The sequence below is a fragment of the Andrographis paniculata genome, unplaced genomic scaffold (assembly GCF_009805555.1).
Source record: "Andrographis paniculata isolate CXL003 unplaced genomic scaffold, ASM980555v1 Contig34END, whole genome shotgun sequence".
NCBI lineage: Eukaryota > Viridiplantae > Streptophyta > Magnoliopsida > Lamiales > Acanthaceae > Andrographis > Andrographis paniculata.
The window spans coordinates 4,629,351-4,650,492 of record NW_026137567.1 but is presented as its reverse complement, the minus strand read 5'-3'; the positions used below and the strand labels follow the sequence as shown (position 1 = coordinate 4,650,492).

General features: G+C 37.6%; 5 protein-coding genes across 5 annotated transcripts; 4 read left to right on the top strand and 1 right to left on the bottom strand.

The window, feature by feature from the left end:
• Nucleotides 1-3,976: 3,976 nt before the first annotated feature.
• Nucleotides 3,977-7,236, top strand: LOC127248847 (G-type lectin S-receptor-like serine/threonine-protein kinase At5g35370). The gene has a single exon (XM_051271391.1). It carries the CDS (start codon nucleotides 4,251-4,253, stop codon nucleotides 6,927-6,929), a length of 2,679 nt encoding a protein of 892 aa, XP_051127348.1. The 5' UTR covers nucleotides 3,977-4,250; the 3' UTR covers nucleotides 6,930-7,236.
• Nucleotides 7,237-8,203: 967 nt separating this feature from the next.
• On the top strand, nucleotides 8,204-9,491 carry LOC127248514 (G-type lectin S-receptor-like serine/threonine-protein kinase At5g35370). Its single transcript, XM_051270877.1, has 2 exons — nucleotides 8,204-9,352; nucleotides 9,396-9,491. The coding sequence occupies exons 1-2, from the start codon at nucleotides 8,204-8,206 to the stop codon at nucleotides 9,489-9,491; spliced, it is 1,245 nt and encodes a 414-aa protein (XP_051126834.1).
• A 47-nt stretch (nucleotides 9,492-9,538) lies between these two features.
• On the top strand, nucleotides 9,539-10,864 carry LOC127248644 (G-type lectin S-receptor-like serine/threonine-protein kinase At5g35370). Its single transcript, XM_051271100.1, has one exon. The coding sequence runs from the start codon at nucleotides 9,578-9,580 to the stop codon at nucleotides 10,862-10,864; it is 1,287 nt and encodes a 428-aa protein (XP_051127057.1). The 5' UTR covers nucleotides 9,539-9,577.
• Nucleotides 10,865-10,991: 127 nt separating this feature from the next.
• LOC127248646 (uncharacterized) lies at nucleotides 10,992-15,289 on the bottom strand. Its single transcript, XM_051271101.1, has 10 exons — nucleotides 14,735-15,289; nucleotides 14,258-14,355; nucleotides 14,128-14,173; nucleotides 13,281-13,363; nucleotides 13,085-13,149; nucleotides 12,288-12,349; nucleotides 11,839-11,898; nucleotides 11,698-11,730; nucleotides 11,283-11,348; nucleotides 10,992-11,203 (listed from the first exon to the last, which is right to left on the bottom strand). Exons 1-10 carry the CDS (start codon nucleotides 15,155-15,157, stop codon nucleotides 11,159-11,161), a joined length of 981 nt encoding a protein of 326 aa, XP_051127058.1. The 5' UTR covers nucleotides 15,158-15,289; the 3' UTR covers nucleotides 10,992-11,158.
• A 684-nt stretch (nucleotides 15,290-15,973) lies between these two features.
• On the top strand, nucleotides 15,974-20,739 carry LOC127248738 (probable glucan 1,3-alpha-glucosidase). Its single transcript, XM_051271251.1, has 6 exons — nucleotides 15,974-17,883; nucleotides 18,607-18,880; nucleotides 18,953-19,088; nucleotides 19,660-19,870; nucleotides 19,950-20,156; nucleotides 20,232-20,739. Exons 1-6 carry the CDS (start codon nucleotides 16,312-16,314, stop codon nucleotides 20,586-20,588), a joined length of 2,757 nt encoding a protein of 918 aa, XP_051127208.1. The 5' UTR covers nucleotides 15,974-16,311; the 3' UTR covers nucleotides 20,589-20,739.
• Nucleotides 20,740-21,142: the final 403 nt, after the last annotated feature.

Sequence of the window (21,142 nt, the reverse complement as noted above, 5' to 3'; positions counted from 1 at the left end):
AACTCCAAGAAAGAGTCAAAGATGCTGACGTGTATATATATAAATATAAATATGACATTAATTTGCTGGCCCGTTGACTAAATAAATGGTCCCCATTTTCATCATCCAATTTAATTAAATTAACCATTTATTTTCTTTCTCCATTGACTTAATGTTACTTATATTAATTGCGGCTTTATTATTATTATTATTATTATTATTATTATATAAAATATTTATGTGAAATCATCCGCCCGCCAACTCATTCTTCATCTCCAATGTGCACTACCACACCCAATTCTGAAGATTTTTAATATAATTTTTTTTAATTCTAATAATTTTTTTTTCTAGAGGTTTTTGGTTATTAAATTTCCTTTATGTAATCTGGGTAATTTTTTATAAAAATATACTCCTTCAGTCCGGCTATAGGGTTTTATTTATTTTTTTCATATTGATTTTTGAATATTAATAATTACATCAAAACGTAGAATAAATTAAAAAAAAATTGTAAAAATATTTCTATTAATGTTTTATAATACTAATAAAATGACAAAAATTATACAAATATAAAAATATTTTTAATTTTAAATATAATATCACAAAAAGTAAATGTGATTATTAGAGGCAGACTGAGAAAATGATATTTTTATCTCCTTAAAATATAGTATATATATTGTCTATTTTATCCATTCAAATACAAGCATATATATATATATATATATTATATTTAAATAAATCTGAGCATACAATAGTGCTCTCTCCAATCTCCAAACACCTGCAATATTTTTTTTTAATATATTTCAAACAGGCTGCAATATTTTCAAAATAGAAAATAATTAATTATACTTAATTTCTACCCCACACACTTTATTTCCTCACATCGTCCACATAAAAAAAATAAAATATATATTTCTCTCTCCGTCACATCACCTAATTTCTAAATTATCTTACTTAATACTATTCACCTAAAAACCCATACCAAAAGCAAATGTTGCATCTTGTTTGGGACGGATGGAGTAGTATTTTACACCATGACAAAAAAGTATTTACACAAAATATTACTCTCTTCATCCATTTTTTAATTTCCTATTTGATATCTACACGTATTTTTAAGCAATTAGGGTTTTTTTTATAAAATAACAAATTTGTCCTTAATTTTTTCTATAAAAAAAATAGTAAATAAAGTAAGAGTAAAAAAAGTAAATTTTGTGTATAAAAATAAAAATACAATAATTATTGGACATCTCAAATAAAATAGTACGACGTTAGTTCGTGGACAGAAAGAATAGTAAATAGTAACTATTATTTAAATTTAATACTTTTTTTAATCTCCGCAAAAAATATATATATATAAATACATATATATTATTTGGACGGATGGAGTACCTATTTTTTCTCTTTGATATTAAATTTTTATTCCAACTAAAACCTAAAATCAATATATATAAATTCTAAAAGTAAACAAATTATTATTATTATTATTATTACTATTATTATTATTATTATTATTATTATTATTATTTTGTTTGAAGATAATAAATTTGAGATAATGAAAACGACTTTTGATCACGCTTCTTTCTATATTAATTATTACCTCATAATATTCTTGTCTTTCACGCTTATCCTATTTTATTAGTATTACTTAATCCGTACCACATAATTTCTTCTTATTTTTTATTTTCGTCCGTCCCATATAATTTTTTTTTTAAAAAAAATTAATTATACATTTTAATCATATTTTAAAATTTAAAATTTAATTTTTAATTAAACTATTTAGTTATCTTAATCTTAATCTATAATTATTTTTACTAAATAATAATCATTTTTACTAATATATTTCTTAATTATTTAATAATTATACTTTACCTAAATTCCCGTGTATACAGTAATACACCTATATTACATGGAACGGAGGTGGTATTATTTTGGTAACATTAGAAAGTTAATTTATTTATTTAAATATTTTTTGTTAAAGTAAAAAAAAGTTTACAAAATAATAAAAAGATCTGTGACCAACAGCAAAATTCAACACGTAATAATTTTCTCCCTTCTTGTTATTCGTATATCATTTTATTTATTTATTTATTTTTAGAGATATTATTGTATGATGTTATGGTCAATAAAATATTGTATATTATGTTTAACAATAAGATGTGTACTAAGAGCTGGCGGCGATTGTTTAATTGTTTTTTTTTTAATAATAAAATAATGATTGAAAATTAAATTAAAACCATTATTAATATAATATCATTAATTAAATAGATTTTTAAATATAATTTTATAAATAAAAATATATATTTAATCAATTTATATGAATAATAAATTTGATACTATCTTAGTTAATTTGAAAATAATTAGGTGATATTAAACTTACTTGTTCAAAACCTCTTTATTTCTGTCTCTCTCCTCAATTAACATAATTTTGCTATCTATATTTAAAACTTTTCGTTTTTTTATAAAACTAATTTATGGTAATGATAAATAAGTAAAAATATTCTTTTATTTATTTGTATTATATAAATTTTTATTATCTACAAAATGATATCTATATTGCATATATTTTTTCGACATATAATCTTAAATTTTTTTTAAAATACCAATAATATTATTTATATAAAAAATAATAAATTAATATCATAATTTATTATTAATAACTTACTCACCGTAATAGCAAATATAATAAAAAAATATCAACATGCAATTATTTTGTATATCATTTTGAATAATAATAGTTGAGCTTGGAAGAATTTTCAATCTTATTGTAAAATTGTAGAATATAAATTGAACTTTGAATAATATTTTCAGGATATTTCTATAAAATATTATATTATAGTAAATAATTACATTGATAATGAATTGTAATTCCTCTTTAGGTCACACATGCCAGCCTATTAACCTGAGACTTTAATAAGTGACATCCAACTTTGAACTTTCTACTGTATTTAAATATAAATAATTATTTCATCAAAATAAATCTCATTTCTCCCAACAATTTTATTTTATTTTATTTTTCCTCTCTACAAATAAATTACAATTTAGTACTTCTTCCATCCGCTAAAATTAACGGCACGGAGATTAAAAAAAAATATATTTTATTAAAAAAGAGATAGATAATTAAGAATGTTTTTGGAATTTAGTGAAAAGTTAAAATAAACGAAGAGAGAGAATGTAATAAATTTGGTAGTATTTGTTGTAAATAAATGTTAAATATAAAATAATAATTAAATGTTAATTTGTTGACTTTACCAAAATTAATAATAAGATAAATTTAACGGACAAATTAGAAAGAACAGTGAATATAAATTTGACGGACGGGACGGAGAGAGAGTATATATTAATAAAATAATATATATATTTTTTCTATTTAGTAAGTGTGAATTATATGATATTATTAAAATATTTCATCCCTTCGTCACATAATAGTCTTTCCTGATTGTTGTTTGACAGAATGAAAAATCAGACTACTTTTTATTTCATTATATCAAAATATTTATTAACATTTTAATAAATATCAATGTTCAGGTTGATATATTTTGAATCTAGTTTGCTATTTGGTTGAATTTTTACGGGCTCTCACCGTTCGATCCGCAAGTCGGGGTTTTCGACTTCGCATTTTGGTGTATTTTTTTTTTTAATTTATTTGAATAGATTTATATATTTTTTTTAATTTATTTGAATAAATTTATATATGAAATTTATAATCTGTATCCTTGCTATTTTGAATAAATTTGTTCTACATTATTTATGTTATTCCATCGTTAATCTTAATCTGTAATGCTCAAAATTAATTTTATTATAATAAAAAATAATAACAATATCAAAATTCCTATCCAATTAATTACTATTATTATTATTATTATTATTATTATTATTATTATTATTTCTTCTTTAAAATTAAAATAGAGACAGAGCTGCCCCAATCCGAGCCTACAAATCTAAATGCGTACAACCCGACAAAACCTAGAATACGTCCAATTTTAGTATCCACAAGCAAATTAAACCACCGCGGCGGAAGCGCGTGAACGGCGGCGCGTGGAATCGGCGGCCATCCATACATAGATCACACGGCGTTGCCGAGTCAACTCAGAAATGTAAAGCCGCCCGTGTCCCCATTGGCCTTCTTCTCCAACCACAAAACTAAATGCAGAAACTTTCTTCCAACACTGCAATCAAAACCTAATTATGATTCCAAAATCCACCGGAAAATCCCAAATCCAATCCCAAATCCAAATTAACCACCTTCGATCCCACCCCATCGCCGCCGCGCCGGAATGGGCTCCGCCGCCGCCGTCGCCGCCAGGTCAACTTCCCTATTCTTCTTCTTCTGCTTCTTCCTCTTCCCCTTCTCCGCCGTCGCCGGCCCGATTTACAAATCCCTCACGCCCCCCTTCACGGCGTCCTATCAGCGGTACATAGACAACTCCGGCGCCGGCGCGTTCTTGTCCTCTCCCAACAATACTTTTCAGGCGAGAATAGCAAACTCCGACCACGGATCGTCGTCCTATTACTTCGTCGTCGTTCATGTCTACTCCGACGAGATTGTCTGGTCGGCCAATCGGAATCGCCCCGTCTCCCAATCGTCCCCCCTCCGGTTCACCGGAAATGGTCTCACTCTCTACGACGATTCCGACCACCCAATTTGGTCGGCGCCGGGAAATTCCTCTTCTTCTTCTTCTTCCTCGTTGCTGCTGCTCCTCGAATCTGGAAACCTAATTTTGCTCGACTCGGACAACAATACCCTCTGGGAAAGCTTCGATTCTCCGACCGATGTTCTTCTGGAAGGTCAGAAACTTCCGGTGGGGAGAAATTTGGTATCTTCGATTTCAGATAGAAATCCTTCAGAAGGAGATTATCGATTCGTGCTTACAGAAAACGACGCGATGCTGCAATGGAACGGTGTCGATTACTGGCAGTTATCGATGACCAGCACCGCTTTCAGGGAGAAGAACATCCCCGTCGAGTATCTGGTGATGAACTTCTCCGGCGTGTATTTGATCGGCGGCAACGCCGATCAGGTCGTCATCAAAGCCGTCTTCCGCGACTCCGTCGACGTTTCCGGCAACTCTTCGATTTTCCAAATGGCGAAGCTCGAAAGCAACGGTCTTTTCACCATTACACGCGCCGGTCGATCGGAAAATCAAATCTTCGCCGGCCCCGACGACAACTGCCGCCTTCCGGAGAGCTGCGGCCGGCTCGGCCTCTGCACCAGTAGAGGTTCTTGCTCGTGTGTGCCGGCGTTTCATTCCGATCTTAAGGGGGAGTGTGTGCCGGCCGACGGCAGTTTCGCTCTGCCGGAAAGCTGTAACCCATCGTCGTCTCCGGCTGACGGCGCCGGCGCCGATGGCATTAAATACGTGAATCTGAGGAACGATCTCGACTACTTCTCCACTGCTTTCTCCGATCCGATAGCCCACAACGTCAATGTATCGTCCTGTCAGAATCTCTGTTCAAAAAATTGCTCCTGCCGGGGATTCTACCATAGCCATAGCTCTGGTTTTTGTTACCTAATTTGGAACAGCATAGGCTCATTCACGATAAAGACGACGCAGTCGGACCTCGTCGGATACGTTAAAACGGTCGCTGTAAAAACTTCCGACGACGCCGACAAGAAATCGGACTTTCCGGTATTGCCGGTGGTTTTACTACCGACGTCGGGGGTTATAGCGATCGTCCTCGTCGCAACTCTATTCTGGTTTCGTCGTCGTCGCAAGACAAAGAAACAAAAGAGCTCGAAATCCGGCATTGGCAAATACCTCTCGTCGGCGGAAGAAGAAATCGACATAATTTCGATCCCGGGATTGCCGATAAGGTTCACATATCAAGAGCTCGTCGCGGCGACCGGAGATTTCGGGACCCAGATAGGGTCCGGCGGGTTCGGGACGGTGTACAAAGGCTCGCTCGCCGACGGAACCGAAGTCGCGGTGAAGAAGATCACGTGCTTGGGGAGCCGGGGGCGGCGGGAGTTCCTAACTGAGATTGCCGTCATCGGGAAGATCCATCACGTCAATTTGGTTCGACTGAGGGGCTTCTGCGCACACGCCGGACAACGGTACCTCGTCTATGAGTACATGAACCGGGGGTCGTTGGATCGAGCGTTATTCCACGGCGATCCCGTCATGGAATGGCGGGAACGGTACGAGATTGCCCTGGGTACGGCGAGGGGATTAGCGTACTTACATTCGAGCTGCGAGAACACGATAATCCACTGCGACGTCAAGCCGGAGAACATCCTCCTCCATGACAAGTCGCCGGTGAAGATCTCCGATTTCGGGCTGTCGAAGCTGCTAAGCACCGAGGAATCAGGTCTGTTCACGACGATGAGGGGGACGAGGGGTTACCTCGCGCCGGAATGGTTAACGAGCTCCGCGATTTCGGATAAAACCGACGTGTACAGTTACGGGATGGTACTGCTCGAAATTATACGAGGGAAGAAGAACTCGTCGCCGCAAACCCACAGCAACAGCTCGGCGTCGGATAACAACAACCGGGGGCGTGCTAACGGGCACGCGACGTCGTCCGCGTCATCGAGGGAGTCGGGAACCCGGTTGATCTACTTCCCGTTGTTTGCGTTGGAAATGCACGAGGAGGGACGGTATTCGGAGGTCGTCGACCCGAGGTTGGCGGGGAGGGTTCCGAGCGACGAGGTGAAGAAACTTTTACGCGTCGCGCTTTGTTGCGTGCACGAAGAGCCGAATTTGAGGCCGTCGATGTCGAATGTAGTGGGGATGTTGGAGGGCGGGGTGCCGGTTGGGGAGCCGAGGATTCGATCGTTGAATTTCTTGAGGTTTTACGGGAGGCGATTCACGGAGGCATCGGTGTTGGCCGAGAATGGCAATGAGCCGGGCGAGTCAATGGCGATGTACCAGCAGCACGGGGCGAGTGGGAATACGTCGAGCTCTTACGACTCGTTGTCGTACATTTCGTCGCAACAAGTATCTGGTCCTCGGTAGCGTTGGCGGCGTTTTTACGATAAGAGCGAGTGTGTTTACTTTGAATGATTATACGGAGGATTATTTAATCGTCGTATTAATTAATATTACGAGGATTAAATATTCTTCCATGAATGTGTGTTTGATCTTTGGATTGGCATGTAATGTGTAATTATCAATTAGGGATGAAGGAAAGGGGAATTGATAATGAGGATTGGAATATTTTTATTTTTTAATTTTTTAAGATTTGAGAGTTTAATGGTTTGTGAAAGGAGAAATGTATTTTTATTGGATGTACAACTAAATAATACTTCCGTTTCACATTGAATATTGGGTCACTTATATACGAAAGATTTAGGATAAATATAATTAGTAAATAATTAAAAATATATTAATAAAAATAATATAAATAATTATATATTAAAATTCAAATAACTAATTAATTTAATTAAAATTAAAAAAATTAGTGTATAATTATATTTAAAAAAAAAAAAGATGAATGAAACTGACAGAAAAACAAGATAGATGAGACAAAGGAAGTAAGAAAGACCAACTTAACAAATGCTTAATATTTTGTTGAAAATTTTTTATATAAGAAAATATTTATATATTGCATAGTTGGAACTGAGTCTATTTTCACATTTAATTATTACTTTTTAAAAAAGTTTAAATAGAAAATAATAAGCACATCATTTTAGAATCTCCATTATTGTTGCCTCTTGTGAAAATTTTCATTGTCAGTTCCTTTAACCTACGTCAACACACATGGTTTTGAAAATTTGGGAAAACAGTAAAAATAAATAAATAAAATGAGTATTTAATGATAGTATTTTTTATAGAATAAAATAAATATTTAACAAAATATATATTTTTCAAATAATACTGCATGCAGTCCTGATATTTGGATTTGAATTTATATAATAAAACTTTAAAATTAAAATAGATTTTCTTTTTCCTCCTAAATCCTAAAATAGTTTTTGATAAACTGATATTTTGAATGAAAATATAATTATTTATTTTATATAAATAAATATTTAATTTAATAATTTTGGTGAAAATAATGATAGAACACAATGCTAGACTAAAATAAAAACCTAAGGAACACGATACCATTATTTGAAGTCAAATCTTCATCTCCCACCTACTAGCTACTGCGTCATACCTTTGACTTTGGCAAGTAAACTCTCCTTGTTTCTGCAAGAATTGCCATAGTCAACTCATTGAAAATAGAGATAGAGAGAGAGCCATAAACAAGACTACCAACAATCTGCCTTTTCTTACCTTCATGCATCCTCATGGACTCTAAACACAAAAAATCAGCTGCCGGAAAAGCCTCCGGCCGCCGCCAATTCCGCATCGCCTCGTTGCCTTGCTCGTCGTCAAATCGTCTACTATCAGGCATCATCGCCGCCTTCTACCTCATTGGCACGGTCCTACATTCTCCGGTCACAGCCGGGGCACCTTTCATCACCATTATCCGCCCGAACTTCACAGCTTCTTATCACGAGTTCATCGACACCTCCGGCGCATTCTTGGCGTCGGAGGACGGTTCTTTCGAGGCCCGGATAACAAACCCGAATGACACGGAAACCTTCTACTTGGTCGTAGCTCACGTCTCCTCGAACACGATTGTTTGGACTGCCAACCGAAATTCTGCCATCTCGGGAGCTTCCGAGCTTCGTCTCACGACGGATGGCTTCTCTTTACACGACACCGCAGGGTATACTGTCTGGTCTGCGTCGAACCTTTCGTCTGTAGTTTCCGCTCTCCGTCTCCTCACGACTGGAAACTTGGTGTTGCTCGACGCAGCCAAAAACTCCCTGTGGGAGAGTTTCGATTATCCGACTGATGTGCTCCTTGCCGGGCAGAATCTGCGACGAGGGAGATTTTTGGTGTCTTCTGTAAGCAGCGAAGATCTTTCGGAAGGCATCTACAGATTAACAGTCGGAGATGACGATGCAACGCTGACATGGAAAGGGTTGAATTACTGGGTGTTGTCGACGGATACAAATGCTTTCAGGCTGACAAACTTTCGAGTCGAGTACCTGGCGATGAACTCATCCGGGGTTTACTTGATGGGAAGCACCGTCGAACAGACGGTGATAGAACTTCACTTCAATGTTCCAGCCACTTTTTCCGGCATCCAGATAGTCAAATTGGAAGCTACAGGGGCTCTCACCATTGTAAGCAGAAATAGCACGGCGACGGCGCAACTGTTCTCCGCCCCGACAGATCCATGCCGGCTTCCAATGATATGCGGGAGAGCCGGTATTTGTACCAGTGACACCAAGGGAGGTTCCTGTGTTTGTGATACAGAATTCACCCCTGATCAGGAGACGGCGAGCGGCGCAGGCTGTGTGCCGAAGGATGCTTCTTTGGCTCTGCCGAGTCCCTGCAATGGTTCATCAGGCGATGCAAACGTTGAGTATCTGAACATGACAAATGTGCAGTATTTTTCGAATGATTTTTACAGCCCTGTTGCTCTAGGTTTCACTCAATGGCAATGTCAGGACCTCTGTTCGAGAGATTGTTCTTGTCTTGGCGTATTCTACAGAGAGAATCATGGCCATTGCTTCACCATAAGAGACAACTTGGGCTCCATATACCGTTCTGCTTCAGGCAATGCAGAATTCACTGTAGGCTACATTAAAACAGTGAAGGTAATAAAAATGGAGTTAGGGAAGGACAAACCAGGTTCCCGTGTTTTGGCAGTGGCGCTGCCATTATCAATCGGGGTTGGTGTAGCGATCCTGGCTGGGGCTGTACTGCGGGCAAGGATGAAAAGGAGGCGCTGGGGTAAGCAAGTGAGAGATTTCGAATGGGGCCGACATAATTCTTCTTCTGCAGGAATGCACGATTTCAGCTTTTTTCCTGGCTTACCTGAAAAATTAGAGTATAAGGATATCATGGCTGCGACACAAGGTTTTAGCATGAAAATAGGATCCGGTGGATATGGAACAGTATATAAAGGTACCCTTGTCGATAGGACGGATGTAGCAGTGAAAAGGTTGGACTGCTCGGGTGCTGAGGCGAAGAGGGAATTCCTAACTGAGATTGCCGCCATTTCAAGAATTCACCATGTCAACCTCGTTGGACTAAAGGGATTCTGCATACATAGAGGACAGAGGTTTTTAGTCTACGAGTATATGAACCAGGGGTCGCTGGACAGGACTCTTTTCCACGGCGAACCTGTTATGGAATGGAAGGAAAGATTTAAAATTGCACTAGGAACAGCAAGAGGATTGGAGTACCTGCACACCTGCTGCGAGCACAAGATCATACATTGTGACGTCAAGCCAGAGAACATCCTCCTCCACGACAACTTGCAGGTGAAAGTCTCTGACTTCGGTCTCTCGAAGCTGCTTACCCGGGAGCAGTCGGGCTTCTTCACACTTATGAGGGGAACACGGGGCTACATTGCGCCCGAGTGGCTGACAAACACTGCAATTTCAGAGAAGACAGATGTGTACAGTTATGGAATGGTGCTACTAGAAATAGTAAGTGGCAAGAAAAATTTCTTTCTCCAACCAGACTGCGACTACGATGGGAACTCTCCGTTTTCAGAGTATGAGCACAGGCAAGTTAACTTCCCTTTGTGCGCATTAGAAATGCACTTGGAAAGACGGTATCTAGAGCTGGTTGATCCCAGGATAATGGGTCGAGTCACCTGTGAGGAAGTGGAGAAGCTTGTGCGGGTGGCGCTGTGCTGTGTGCACCAAGACCCAAACTTGAGGCCATCAATGTCTGATGTGGTGAGAATGCTGGAAGGTTTGCAAGCTTTGGCGGAGCCGAGGACCGAATCACTCAATTTCTTGAAGTTTTATGACCCTGCAGCATTAGTTGAGAACAATGTGGAGAGAGAGGTTGTCTTACAAAGGCAAGAAACAAGTTATCCGAAAGTTCCAAAGAATTCTTTCTCTCATATGTCTTCCCAGCAAGTTTCAGGTCCTAGATGACCTTTGATTCAACAAATACATTTTCCTGCAAGTAAATTCAGAAAGAACCACACCCATTTTCCTGAAGATCATTTCTTCAAAAATAGATAGATACGCATTGTGCTCTTTACGCTTGCAGCGTAGATCATGAGTTTGCCAATCCAATAAAAGAATAACTAAAGCTGGCACATTGTCTCAAAGCTATAATGAATTCATTTTATATACAATGTACACTTCCGTAGTCTGATAGCAACTTAGGGTTCAATAGACAGACATCAGCAACCTGCATCCTATGGTCGACATGTAACAACTAAATCACCTTTTACCAATTAATGAATCAAGAAGAGCAGCCTCTTCTTCCTGCAGATATTAATTGAAAGAGATGTGAGTAAATTATGTTAACCTATCAGGTTGGATTTGATAAAGTTGTTGAACATACCACCAACGCATTGAACTCAGTCTCCTCATCGATGGCGCTGATTACAGCAGGATCCTCCAAGAGTTCCTGTTCAATAGAGTAAGAAATCTTTTTAACTTAATGTTTACAAAAGTGGATAAGCCAATATTACATAAGGGAACAACAGCTTTCCACCCTTGCAAAAGCATCATGTGAAGAATTGGGCACTTGGCCTTCGGCTTCGAATTGGGATTTTTTGTCCGAGAATCCAATAATTATCATTATTGAATCTTTGCTTACTGAGCATAATCTATAAGAATTTTTTGTTCTACTTATTTTCTTGAAAAGAAAGGGGTTTCAAAATAGTGGGAAACCATGCTGCAGACTAGACTTTCATAAGAAAAATAGTCAACAAACGAACAATTAATGGATGCAACTATCCAATAAATTTACTCACATCATCAGCTATTTGTAATGCACCATTCTTGTCCTGCAAAAGAGTGCAGATTATTTATAACCTAGAAAGAATCATAGATATATGAAACAAATTTCTTGTGGAAAAGAAGTTTGAATGGAAAAAGTTGGCTTTACAGTATACCTTGATGGCGATAAAAAGAAGAGGGTCAGAAGGAGTATAAATCATGTAGTGAGAACCATCCTGCATGTATAAAATGTGGGAGTTCAGAAGAAAGTCCAATTGTTAAATACATGCAGAAGCATCTCATAATGTCTTCCTCAGTCCTTTTATACCAGAACTTTTTTTTTTTTTGAAAAAAAAAATAAAAAGCAGAGTTAGCTTCTTCAACAATTTTGACCTTTGATTAAATTCTCTTCTCGTTTACATAAATAATGAAGGAGATAATATTTCCATTCCCTGTGTTAAATAAGAATCTACATGAAAAACTAATGTGTGGAGCTTTACAACAGCTTTTTGCTAGCATCAGTTGCTGAAGTGCAACAAGATTTCTCATTCATAGAAATCTTTTCCACATACATATGCAGAAACATATGAGATATCTCGTCCATAAGCCAGAATTAACATCGTACCAAATGGAAGCATACAATTTCAACTCCTTCTGATGGTAAACCATCAACATCTTCGCCATTATCTGCAGAAACAACAAAATTTCACATTTACCACTTTTCTTTTGAAGATTTTGTATTGGCAGATGAAGGAACACTACAAAATAGAAGACCATTTGGGATCATGGAAAGTGCACAAGAGCTAATTTTATATAGATCTGAATTCTGAAAGAAAACTACAAAAATTTATTATTAGAGGAAACTAATGAACTTTGCAATATGTACGATGTTAGATTGTTTATAAAGTGGCCCGGCCATGGTGCATGCTACCGATTACAGCTTAATGTTTCAATGATGGATGATAAGTAGCTGCAATCATCACATCTGGAATCATATAAAATAACGGGCTCAACTTTTCCAACAATGCCCCTCAGAAAGTGCAATCAGGAGATTTCAGTAAATGATAAAAGGATCGTGTCAGTCATAGAAACGTCAGAAGAACCAAAATAATTATATAACTACCTTAGGTGGCAGACTAATGAAGCAAATTTCACAAGGAATGTTATCAAAACTGAACATAATTTAAGTCACACCAGTTTATTTATCGCTAAAACATAGTTTGAATCATGCAAAAAGCATTTGAACAAATGATATATAACCACAAAATTCCCACAAAATGGCTTTAAGTGATGGCGAAATCGAAAAATAAAAACAGTCCCCAGGTGAAAGTAATATAAGGAGAAACTTTGGACAAAGGTGGAAGCAATAAATCTTTACAGCAAGAACTGAAAAGTCAACGGAGTTCAAGAGAATACTTTTACCTATGTGAAATTCAAATATGTCTTCCTCTGTGTAACAAAAGCCGCCACGTGCCGTATAACAAAATCTGATGGGAGAAAAGGAAAGTTTCAAAGCACAGGGCACATTATTAACTGGGTGTAACATAGGTCTTACACATAAATCATATATGAAACTTCAAAACTCATTATAGTAAAATATTTACTTATATTGTCTTACCCACTGTACACAAGATGTATGTGAATTTTTGCAAGGGCATAAGCTGCAGCAGGTAGGAGGGACTCAACTTCTTCATCACTAACCTATAAAGTAGAGGAATTCAATGCATTTGCTTAGTGATACGTGGAAATTAAAATAAAGGTAACAAATACGATGAGGAAGACAATTTATTCACAGCACTGAACCACAAATGAATGTACTTATTCATATAACAAACAACAAAGTGTATGCGACCAATACTCAGATTCTACTATATAATATCATCACTGACTCTTGGCCCAGGTGGAATGAAAGCCAATAAAGACCACAAAAGACAAGGATAACAAAAAAGCAGCATTTTATCTTTGCAAAGATAACAACCATCCCAAAGCAGCAAAATAATTCAAAGATATTCACCCCTCCCCCAAGAACTCATCATACTCACATCTTATGGTTGAAGATCACTTAAGCTTACTTATGTCCTCATGCTTGAAATGTTTAGTCCAGAAGTAACCTTTGCCTTATGCCACAAAGTATCGATAAAAGATTGTAGTTGTTCAAGCAAGTATATAGCAATCACCTCCACATGCGTGTCATTAGTTAAGATGTGTGAACTGAAATTTCAAGTTTCAAATCACCAACATTTTCTAGAACAACACATTTTTCAACTTAAGTACAAGATCACAAATTCCCCAACCTAAGTTTCAATAAAGATGAGAAAATGGAGTTATTTACTCACATTAAAACCACAGATGTGCCAAATGAGATTTGCAAAAAAAAACCCCTAAAGGACAACAAACATATATATGCCTCTATATTGTAAGATGAAACTATAATTCTCAGGGAGATCCGACAAAGAACTACTTACAGCAGACCATCCTTCAACATTGACACTCTTCAAAATCTGAACAGGCCTGCAAAATTTTGAATTAATTGACTTCTGTTTTCCAAGGAAAATAATGTGCATAACATAACAACGATCCTTCGATATTACTTACATGTCAACAGGGTACAGTAGCATACATTCGTCTCCCCGTGAATTTCTAAACACTCTCCTAATAATGCACTCCAGTGGAAAGCCATTGATAGGATCAACCTATTGAGTGATTCCACAAAGAACACGTTGATTAAGATATAGAAACAGTAGAAATTAACATCAGGCACGAAATTTATGTGAGTTCCCTTAGAACTTAATTGCTTTACCTTAAAATCGAACACTTTTCCAAACCACATTGCAGAAGAACATGTAACTTTTTATAAATTAACCTATTTAAAACTAGAAAATTCCTTATTATTTTGGATTTTCTTCTTTCGGCTAAAAAAATGCTGGCTGCAGTTAACATATTGGAAATCTTTTGAATTTCTAAAGCAGCATCCAATCAATAGTCCACTCCTTACTTCAATAACATGAAATCCTCAATATAGAATTACAAGAATTAAAAGTCGAACATAAAACCAAAGCAAGTAATACTCACAATAGTGGCAATCCGTTTGTCAGAAGCCATAAGAACTCTCCCTTGTTCATCCAACACAAAACCAGCCGGCGGCTTCGGCAGAGGCAGCGCTGCGTACGGTGACTGAGTCTCCGACTCCGACGGCGACTCTAGCACCTCTACCCCGCCACCTCTCTCAATCTCAAAATCAGCCCCAACTAAACTCTTGCTGTTGTTCTTATTACCACTAGGTCTTTTCTTCTTCTTCGTAGCTGGTGGCGAACCGCTTTTCTGCTGTTTCGCCGCTGCATAGCAGCGTAACAGACTGCTTCTATAGCCAAAGCCTGCCCCACTTCTACTGAATTGCTGAAAATTTAGAAAGGGCTGCAGATTACCGCCGGAAAACTTTGAAATATTCGGGGAAAGTGCAGCGGAGATGGAAAATCGGGGTACAGGGTAAGCCATTTGGCTGGGTGGGCAGCGGCTAGTGGCGGATATTCTTGTCGATGATTTTTTGATAGTTCGAATGCAACGTTCTTGGCCACAACGAAGCCGACTACAAATGACTGACCAATTTTGCAATCAACCTCTCGATGGGGCGTGAGACGATAATTTACAATTCAGTCCCTCTATAATAGAGTTATCGAGCCAATATCATTTATTGTCCCATTATATATCATATTTATCAATTTTGATCATTTGATCTTATTTAAATTAAAATTTATCAATTTTAATCTAATCATAATTGACAGCAACTTGAACTGGGCTGTGTATTGAAACGTGACTGACAACCTAGACAACCAATATGACCGTCTCATTACTTTGTGCTTAATATATTCTTTTTCACGATCATGTTCATATCTATGTTCTTAGCATAGTTATATTCCTACAATTTCATCGATTTTACAACTATGTTCAATATATAATAATTTAAATTATTTTGAATATAAATAAGAATATAATTGTATTAAGAATACTAACATAAACACTTATAACAATATCGTGTTTAAAACATGACTGTAAACCATGAACTGAGGCATAAACATAATATGTTTAGTAAAGAAATACGGCCATGTTGACGGTAAGAATTGTACGGATATTTTTTTGAATCATTAGGTATTCAATCCGAATCAGGTACTGTAAAACTAAAATTGAGAAAAAAAAAAAAAAAAACCACCAAAATTCACAGTGGGTGTTTCGACGTTGCTCCGCATTTTGTGCACTAATTATCAGTTAGCTACTTGGTGTTTCGTTATTTACGGTGCTTCAATATGATCACACACAGTGAGTGCATTCATTATTAGAATTGCGCTGCTGCAAGAAATTCATAACCACTGGCAGCTCTGTTTTGTGGGGAAGAATTCATTTTTCGCATTTGGGATTTAGGATTGAAACACAGAGAGAACCGCAGATCCAATTGCCGAAAATCGGGCGAGGCGACGACCAAGACCTCATTTTTAATTTCTAAATTGAGGTTTTAACAGTGAAGTGTGGCTGGGGTTTTAATCATCCGCCCCAGCGTCGCACTCTGACTTCCACGTTCAAGTCGCGCTGAAATTGGAATCGTCTCTTGTTCATCCAATTTCACATGATTTTTCCCGATTCCACCATTGGTAGCTATGAGGAAGCCTCTGGGCGCTGTAATCTTCCTTCTCATCTTCACAAACTGCGCCTTTTCATGGAAGAAAGAAGAGTTCAGGACCTGCAACCAAACCCCATTCTGCAAACGCGCCCGCTCCCGGAAACCAGGCGCTTCGTCCCTGATCGCCGCCGACGTCTCCGTCTCCGACGGCGACCTTGTAGCAAAGCTCGTCGCCAAGGAGAATACCGAAGAAAATTCCGAAAATGAAGGGAAACCCACAAACCCTTTGGTTCTCACAATATCGGCATATCAAGACGGCGTGATGAGGCTCAAAATTGACGAAGATCAAACCTCGAACCCATTCAAGAAGAGATTTGAGGTACCTGATGTGATTTTACCCGAATTTCTGAGCAAGAAGCTCTGGCTACAGAGGCTGAAACAAGAAAAAAGTGATGAGGGTTTGGGTGTATTTTCTGTTGTATATCTTTCAGATGGATTCGAGGGTGTAATTAGGCATGATCCATTTGAGGTTTTCGTTAGGGAGATTGGGAAAAATGGGAAAAAACTTGTGTCCTTGAATTCCAATGGTTTGTTTGATTTTGAACAGCTGAGGGATAAGAAAGAGGAAAATGAGGATTGGGAGGAGAGGTTTAGAAGCCATACTGATACAAGGCCATATGGTTCTCAAAGTATCAGTTTCGACGTGTCGTTTTTCGATGCTGAATTTGTGTATGGCATTCCAGAGCATGCCACAAGTTTAGCACTAAAGCCAACTAGAGGGCCGGGAGTCGAGCATTCCGAGCCCTACAGGCTATTCAATCTTGATGTGTTTGAGTACCTCCACGATTCGCCTTTCGGGCTGTATGGTTCGATTCCATTCATGATATCTCACGGTAGGCTGCGAGGAAGTTCCGGATTCTTTTGGCTGAATGCTGCCGAAATGCAGATTGATGTTTTAGGGGATGGATGGAATGATGAATTTTCGTCTGATCAGAAGAGAGTCGATACCCTGTGGATGAGTGAGGCCGGTGTTGTGGATGTGTTCTTTTTCGTCGGTCCTGATCCAAAAGATGTCGTTAGGCAGTATACTAGTGTGACAGGGACAGCGGCATTGCCTCAGCTGTTTGCGACCGCCTACCATCAATGCAGGTGGAATTACAGAGACGAGGAGGATGTTGATAATGTCGACTCTGAATTCGATGTGCACGACATTCCTTATGATGTTTTGTGGCTTGATATCGAACACACAGACGGGAAAAGATATTTTACCTGGGACAGGGCGCTGTTTCCGAATCCTGAGGAGATGCAGAAGAAGTTAGCCTCGAAAGGTAGGCGGATGGTGACGATCGTGGATCCTCACATCAAAAGGGATGAATCGTATTTCATACACGAGGAAGCTTCTGAGAAGGGATACTATGTGAAGGATGCTTCGGGGAAGGATTTCGATGGTTGGTGCTGGTCTGGCTCATCGTCCTACCCAGATTTTCTGAATCCGGAAGTTAGGAACTGGTGGGCTGAAAAATTCTTGTATGAGAATTATGCCGGTTCGACTCCATCGTTGTACATTTGGAATGATATGAATGAGCCTTCGGTTTTCAATGGTCCCGAGGTACGGTTTTGGCTGTGTTTTAGATTATCGTTCTTGTTTATATTTTGTGGGCTTGTTTTATTAGCTAAATTTATTCGGAACATTGTTAATTAAGTGATCTATGTTTGTATATCGGCTATATTAATTGTAAGGGGTTAGGATGAATAGAATCACACCCTTGTTCTAGACTTAGAGTTTTAGGGTTTGGAAAATTTTGATATGATGTTTTTGAAAACGTTTCTGTTGATGAATAGTGTCAAATTACATGTTCGTTGGGCTCAGTACACTTCCGGGAAATCACGGGATCAATAATTCAATCCCACTAGGTTCGATAAATTTATCATCCAAAATTGTTGTTTGGAGTTTCGATTTGAAGAAAACATGATTAACCTTTTTTGCTTTGTTAGATTATATAACACTCTTTTGTGTTTTAGTAAAAATGTATAAAACACCATGTGTTTTATTTATTGCGTAAAACTCCTTTGAGTTAACGTAAAGTTTGTATGGAACGCCTAAGTTTGCACGAAACACCTTTTTCGTCAAAAGCTGACTTTACATTAACACATTGTTTCACGCAATAAATAGAAAAAATGATGTTTTATGCATTTTTATTAAAATATAAAGGGATGTTATATAATTTATCCTTTTTGTTTTCCCATGGATAAGATTGTTTGCCTAGTTAATGACTTCTTTCACAAAATGATCATAGTTCAAACATGACGAAGGCTATTTTTCCGAAATCAGGTTTCAATGCCAAGAGATGCTCTACACCACGGAGATGTCGAGCATAGAGAGTTACACAATGCTTATGGCTACTATGTGCACATGGCTACATCCGATGGACTAATTAAGCGAAGTGATGGAAAAGATCGACCTTTTGTTTTGTCGAGAGCATTTTTCCCCGGAAGTCAAAGAATCGGAGCAGTTTGGACAGGAGACAACTCAGCTGATTGGGATCACTTCCGGGTTTCGGTTCCCATGATCTTGACACTCGGCCTTACCGGGATTTCATTCTCCGGTTAGTACATTTTCAAGATTACATTTTTTCAGACTTATATACTTCAAATTTAATTTTTCTTGCACTTTGCAGGCGCTGATGTTGGTGGATTTTTTGGTAATCCTGACACTGAGTTGTTGGTTCGTTGGTATCAGCTCGGTGCCTACTATCCCTTCTTTAGAGCACACGCCCATCATGACACCACAAGGCGCGAACCTTGGCTGTTTGGGTATGATACGATATTCATCTTAGGTCTAATTGATTTATTTCAATATGATGTTCATTCGATTTTAGTTCTCTTCCTCCGAAAGAAAGTGTTAAGGTTGTGTTCTTTTGTGGGTTTTATCACAAATTTTTACTATTCGGATTATTTTTTCTCTTAAAAAATATTAAATCAAACAATTATTTTTTTTTTCTATATTATATTATAAAATTATTTTACATTCAACATATATATCGCATCAATCAACTATTCAAAGTCAATTTTTTACTATTAAAAAATCCAAACCCAAAAACTAAAACCCAAGTGGGTTTGGATTTTTAAATAGTAAAAAGTTGAATTTGAATAGTGGTTTGATCTAATATAATAGAGGTTGATGCGGTATTTTGAATGTAAAATAAATTTGTAGTATAATATGAAAAAAGAAAAATAATTGTTTGATGTAATATATTTGGAGGGAAAAAAATAAATTGAATAATAAAAACTTATAGTAAAACCCACAAAATGATACAACCTTAGAATCTAGATAAGGTGCTCCCATATAATGTTCATGGATCTGATAAAAATGTGTCGATTACAGCGAACAGACGACAGAAATCATTCGGGAAGCTATACGTGTGCGCTACATGTTGCTACCGTATTTTTACACATTGTTCAGAGAGGCGAATGCGACCGGCATCCCTGTCGCTCGCCCTCTGTGGATGGAATTTCCTAAGGACGAAAAGACATTCAGCAACGACGAAGCATTTATGGTCGGAAACAGTCTTTTGGTTCAAGGAATATACACAGAGGTACCGTAGGATAGAGATTTATCATCCCTCTTATTACATTATCGAATCGCCACTAATTATACATCACAATCCTCAACAGCATGCAAAACATGTGTCGGTATATCTTCCCGGGAATCAGCTATGGTATGACATGAAAACCGGTGCTTCTTACAAGGGAGGCGCAGCTCATAAAATGGAAGTGTCGAAAGATCACATTCCATCTTTCCAGCGCGCCGGCACCATCATTCCTAGAAAGGATAGATTTCGAAGAAGCTCGACACAAATGGAAGACGATCCTTACACTCTGGTAGTGTCTACAAATTCAATTCATACATATATATATATGGTTGAAATGCATTTTATTCATTCTGGCGCGTCGCAGGTTATTGCACTCAACAGCTCCAAAGCTGCCGAAGGCGAGCTGTACGAAGATGATGGGAAGAGCTTTGAATTTCTACACGGCGCGTACATTCACCGGGGCTTCACATTTTCAGACAGGAAGCTAACTTCTTCCAACATGGCTCCTCACGACAAATTTTCCTCGGATTGCACCATTGAAAGAATTATACTCCTAGGTATGTCTCCTGTACCCAAAACTGCTCTAATTGAGCCAGGAAATAAGAAGGTCGCCATTGAATTGGGACCACTGACACTTCGACGAGGAGCTGCTCCATCTGTCCCGACTATCAGGAAACCTAATGTTCGAATTTCTGATGACTGGACAATTAAAATCTTGTAAACACTGTATTCAATGTATGATCATATCTGTATGCAGAATTGAATTATTGATCAGATGTCACTCGATAGCTTAAGAACTCTTAAAGCTACTGTTCTTGGAGCGTTCTATCAATCTGAAAATTTCTGTGGTTCTTGTTCTTTGAAATTGAACTTGAATTAGTATAGAAATGGCCAAAGGTGTTCTTAAAAAGTGTCTGAAAAATCGATTCTTTGAACCACTGAAGAGTTATTTGGAGATTAAAGGGGTATGGTATCAGGTTCTTGGGGGAGATCTAAACTGGGAGTTATTGGAATGATAGCTTATAGCTTATCACCATCATTATAAATTAAACATAGCAACATTCTTTCTGCTTCACTGTCTCCCAAAATTGAGTGATGGGAATGGATTGATTGGATGCACACCTCAGTCTGTTTTAGTATAGTTTGCAATGTTATTAAGTTCGACTGAGAGTTTATCGACACTTTGGAAAAAGAAAATAAATAAATAAATAGAAAAAAGGAAAATGACAAAAACAGTAAATTAGAGTGTGCTAGTTATAGGTAGGTTTAATGGCA